The sequence below is a fragment of the Mandrillus leucophaeus genome, unplaced genomic scaffold, assembly GCF_000951045.1.
Source record: "Mandrillus leucophaeus isolate KB7577 unplaced genomic scaffold, Mleu.le_1.0 Scaffold37, whole genome shotgun sequence".
NCBI lineage: Eukaryota > Metazoa > Chordata > Mammalia > Primates > Cercopithecidae > Mandrillus > Mandrillus leucophaeus.
In genome coordinates this window covers 8,228,393-8,233,529 of record NW_012103920.1, presented here as the reverse complement: position 1 = coordinate 8,233,529, position 5,137 = coordinate 8,228,393, and the positions used below count along the sequence as shown (strand labels likewise).

The following is a 5,137-nucleotide window of genomic DNA, read 5'->3' as shown; positions in this document are numbered from 1 at the left end:
TAATAACTTTTAAATTGTATACTTTAGTTGGGTGAATTTTATGGTCTGTGAATTATATCTCAATACAGCTGTTATGAAAAAATATAGCCACAAAATGCTGAAGAACCAATAAGGATCTTGAGTAACTCCAACATGGGAGCTTCCATTTTCAGTCAATCATTCAAAGTCTAAAGTTGAGTGTTAAACATTCAACATTAGTTAAAACAGGATTGGCTGCTGGGTCTACTGCTGATTTGCTGTAGGGCCTTTGGCTTTTTTTTTTTTGAGATAGGGTCTTGCTCTGTCACCCAGGTTGGAGTGCAGTGGTGAGATCTTCGCTCACCGCTACCTCCATCTCCTGGGTTCAAGCAATTCTCCTGCCTCAGCCTCCCAAGTAGCTGGGATTAAAGGTGCACACCACCATGCCTGGCTTGTTTTTGTATTTTTAGTAGAGACAGGGTTTCCCCATGTTGGCCAGGTTGGTCTTGAACTCCTGACCTCAAGTGATCAGCCTGCCTTGGCCTCCCAAAGTGCTGGGATTACAGGCCTGAGCCACCTCACCTGGCCACCTTTTGGCTTTTTGGACAGAATTCTTTCAACTGTAAGTCAGAAAACGAACACAAACAGGCTTAATCAAAATAACGGTAGGAATTTGTCTCACATAATTGATGTCTAGGGTGGGTACTGGCTTCAGGCATCTAAACAGTGTTACTAGATCTTTGATTCTCTTGGCTGTTTACTTTGTTGCCTTCATTCTTTGCTGGCTTTCTCTAGGTAGTAGGAAAAGATGGCCACCGGCAGTCCCACGATGATGACTCTTACAGCTCCAGATCAAAACAGACAGCCTTTCCTGATACCTCTGAGAACAATTCCAGGGCAGTCCAGGGCTGGCTCACAGGCTATTCCTAGAGCCAGGGAGTAAGGTTAGCTTCAGCCAAGTCTGAGGCACAGAGCAGGATCACTCAAGAATGGGAAAAGAATGGCTCCCCGAAGGAAGAAAGGCTGGGAATACAAAATATATGTTCGCTATGCTAGGCAAAGCTGTAAAACTTGCAGAGTGTCAAACATCATTTCAGCTCAATAAATATTTGCTGAATCAATGTAGGAACCCATAAAACAGAGCTGCTGTGGACTACTTTTAAAGCATCATGTTCCAAACCCTGATTTCATATTTTAGAGAAGCAATAAAACACAATGGAAGTCAGACAGCGAGGGCATTAGTGAGATGCCATTTTAGCAGAGAGCTACTTCAATCAAGTATAACCTGCTCTAAGTTCCAGATTCCATCTGTATTACACAACAGAGATGCAGTGCTCAGAAAGAATATTCCCTGATTTAACCACCAAAAAAGCTAAGACTCGTCCTGTGTGAAGGAAGGCAGTTCAGGATGAAGGGTCCTGCTACCAGAGCAAACATTTCCTTCTCACTTGAACTGGTGATAATCCGGTGGGTTTCTGATCCAGGATCCAAACGCCTGCTTCCGGAGTGTGCTCCAGGCTTCCTGGTAAGAGGACGCAGCCTCCTTGTAATCTTGGTAGGTATCCAGCTTCTGCACCCTAATGCACACAGGCCACCAAATACACAGATTCTTACTGAATAGCACACCCTGGGGGCCACCAGACACCTGAGCAAGCAACTGGACAGACTTGTAATGAGAGACTTAGGAAGAGGAGTTCAGTATGCTTTTGTGAAAGTGGATCACACAAACTACGTTATTCTTGTCATACTCAACTAAAACAGGCAAGAAGCCAGGGGTAAAAAGCACTCAGGGTGCATAACATTGCTCCAAGAACGCATTCTCTGCAAGCCTGGCTGCTAAAATTGCCTGCCAGTTTCATCTAACAGCTACTGAACCAACCTGCTGCAGACTTTAACAATAGTTTTACCCAATGCCGTCACTTGGCAGCTCCTCATAACTTTACTCGTGCCGCTGAACTTTCTTGAACAATATGTTACATTTCTTTTTTGAAAAATAAAGCCTCTAACCTTCCCTTTGTTCTTCAGACATACTGAAGACCACCTAGTCTGTGTATGTCTTGAATTTCAATTCTTGTATCCCAAATAAAACATTAAATTTAGAGATTTGTCTTTACATTTTTATTTTGACTTTTGACACTTTCCTAGAGCAACTCTGTCTCCTTTGTAGGGAATTCATGAGACAGCAACGTGAATTAAAACAGTTATGAATGAACAGAATTCTAGGTTTCTATGGTCCTAGTGGAATCAAGAGAAAATAAAAATAATTGTCTACTTTTTTGGTTTAAAAGTTTTCCAGGTGAGGCATGGTGGCTCACGCCTGTAATCCCAGCACTTTGGACTTTGAAAGGCCGAGGCGGGCGGATCCTCTGAGGTCAGGAGTTTGAGACCAGCCTGGCCATCAACCCCGTCTCCACTAAAAATACAAAATTAGCTGGGCATGGTGGTAGGCGCCTGTAGTCCCAGCTACCTGGGAGGCTGAGGCAGGAGAATCACTTGAACATGGGAAGCGGAGGTTCCTGTAAGCTAAGATTGTGCTACTGTATTACATAGCCTGGGTGACAGAGCGAGACACTGTCTCAAAAAAAAAAAAAAAAAAAAAGTAACTACCAGTTATCAAAACCCTACTACAAACTAGGCTCTTGGTCATATGCAACACTTCCCTTAATCGTCTCAGTTACCCTGTCTCAAAAACAAACAAACAAACATGTCGGGCATGGTGGCTCACGTCTGTAATCCTGGCACTTTAGGAAGCTGAGGTGGGTGGATCACCTGAGGTCAGGAGTTCAAGACCAGCCTGGTCAACATGGTGAAACCCTATCCCTACTAAAAACACAAAAAATTAGTCGGGCGTGGTGGCATGCACCTATAATCCCAGCTACTCTGAGACTGAGGCAGGAAAATCACTTGAACCTGGGGAGGCAGAGGTTGCAGTGAGGTGAGGTTGCGCCACTGCACTCCAGCCTGGTTAACAGGAGCAAAACTCTGTCTTAGAAGTATCTCCTTACCTCAATTCAGATTTGACATATAGAATATATGGAAACCCAAGAAAGAAGCCAACTGACCACAGATGCATCACTTCAGTATGCGTGATGGTGATGACAAGCGGCCAGCCTCTTCATATAGAAGCTTCTAGCTACTCCTTACTTTCCCCACTGGCATATAATGAAGGATTCACTTGGTCTTTGTCACCAGTTCCTGGGAGCCTCTAAACTTTGGAGTTTCTGGAAGTGTCTTTGTCATGCATGGCAGATCTCTCTGATCACACATGAGTTTATGTTTGACCAGGTAACTCATGGTGGGCCCCCGAGATAGTTTCAGGATGATACTGGTCATGCCAGAAAGACCAGCCACGTAGAGAATTAGGGCTCTGAGACACGTGATATCAGTTTGACCTCTTGGGAGAGGAGGGGGTTGGAGATTAAGTTCAATCACATCATGGGGCCAATAATTCAATCAATCATAATAGCTAATGAAACTCCAACAAAAACTTTGGACACTGATATCTGAGTGAGATTCCTGGTTGGTGACGGACAGCAATGTGCTGGGAAGGTGATGTGTCCTGAGGACATGAAAGCTCTGCCTTTGGGACCCTCACATATCTTACTATATCCCTTACTATATCTCTCTCCTTTTGGCTAGTACTGATCTGTAGCCTTCATAATAAAACTTTTAATGGCAACTATAGAGCTTTCCTGAGTTCTGAGAGATGTTCTAGTGAATAACTGAGCATGAGGGGGAGTGGAGACACTCAAATTTGCAGCCAGTTGGTCAGAAGTATGGGTGGTTTGGGGCCCTCCTTAACTTGCAGCAGGTGTCTGAAATGAAGGCATTTTTGTGGGAACTGTGTCCTTCACCTGTGAGACTTCACCTAACTCTAGATGGTCACTGTCAGAACGTCACTGCACCCACCTACTTGTTCCCAAGAGTGGTTTTAAAGTTCTCTACATTTTTGTTTGAAGAGCAATTTAAGTCATGGAGCTGCAAGTTCAAAAGGAAAAGAGGAGAGTAACACTTGTAACAGAATATATTGCTCCTAGAACACTCCCATTTCCACAGTGACCTCCATCTAGAGGTGGAATCAAAGGAGGGTCTGGAATGGCCAAGCCCCAGTTCTATCCTCAGTTTTTTATAACTCTATACCACCAAACTACCCATCCTCTGCATCTCAGATCATGCATGTATCTGCAAAGAGAGCTATGGGGAAAGAAGAACTTGTCGTCAACAATAAGTGCCACAGGCTTGCCGAACCACTACTCCTGCCAAAGCTTCTTGCTACTCAGAAGCCAGAATCAAAACAGATGTCTTCCTAAATATGAGAAAACATAGGTCAATAGCATCACCTGAGGGAGTCTGGCCACTTGTCCCTTGCAATTCTGCTTAGGAGCTTCTGGAATGATCTAAACAGTTCCACTTTGCTGATTTGGGATCTGTTTGGAAAAAGAAGGCAAAGACGATTTATTAAGTGTTTAGTATGTTCCAAGCCCCTATCACAAAGATGCCAGGCTTCACATGGTTTTTGGGTTTGAAGATTTCACTTGTATTTGGTGAGGAGAAAATCCAGACCCGGATGTCTGATTAGAGTGAGGTACAAAAATGAGTCTAACCTTAAGAAATGTCATCAGCGGTGGGATCATTAAAGTGACAAGTCCAAATGGGTACCCTGAGGTGCAATTACAAAATTTTGCTCCAGGATATCTGTAAGACACTTCTGGCTACCTCCTTTCAAGGGAGCTGGCCCCTATGGGTTTACAAGAAATTGAAAGCTTTGTTTCAGAGACATGAGTGCTGTTCCCTGTGTGAATCGTCATTATAAAATCCACTTGGACGAGCCGCCTGAGGCAGAATCCCCGGACTCCTGCCATGGACATCACAGCCTTTAGAGACCAAGCGTTTGCTCCTAAACAACACAATTCTGGGTGGAGGTCATGGTTTGGAATACTTAAGGAAGTGAGTGTTGACTCTTTATGAGCCCACCCAGGCCTTCGTGGTTGCCTTCTTTTCCCTCATGTACACAATTCACGAGCTGCATCTAGAAACTGGGAAATGCTGTGTGTACCAACAACGTGCAGTCTCTCTTTCACACACCACACCCTGCATCACCCCAGCAGACCAGCAGATCACACCCTCAGCGTGGACACCATGACCATAACTGGTCCACACCCTGCATCACCCCAGCAGA

At 44.4% G+C, this 5,137-nt stretch overlaps 1 protein-coding gene across 2 annotated transcripts in view; it reads right to left on the bottom strand.

Annotated features, from left to right (window-relative positions):
- Positions 1-1,112: 1,112 nt before the first annotated feature.
- ADAT1 (adenosine deaminase, tRNA-specific 1) overlaps positions 1,113-5,137 on the bottom strand; it is a 25,628-nt gene continuing 21,603 nt past the window's right edge. For both annotated transcript variants that reach the window (XM_011990110.1, XM_011990111.1), the window contains 2 exons: positions 4,299-4,385; positions 1,113-1,535 (listed from right to left, as the gene is read on the bottom strand). In XM_011990110.1, the coding sequence (XP_011845500.1) occupies positions 1,403-1,535; positions 4,299-4,385 (220 nt within the window). In that variant the 3' untranslated portion in view covers positions 1,113-1,402. The remainder of the gene's footprint in view (positions 1,536-4,298; positions 4,386-5,137) is intronic.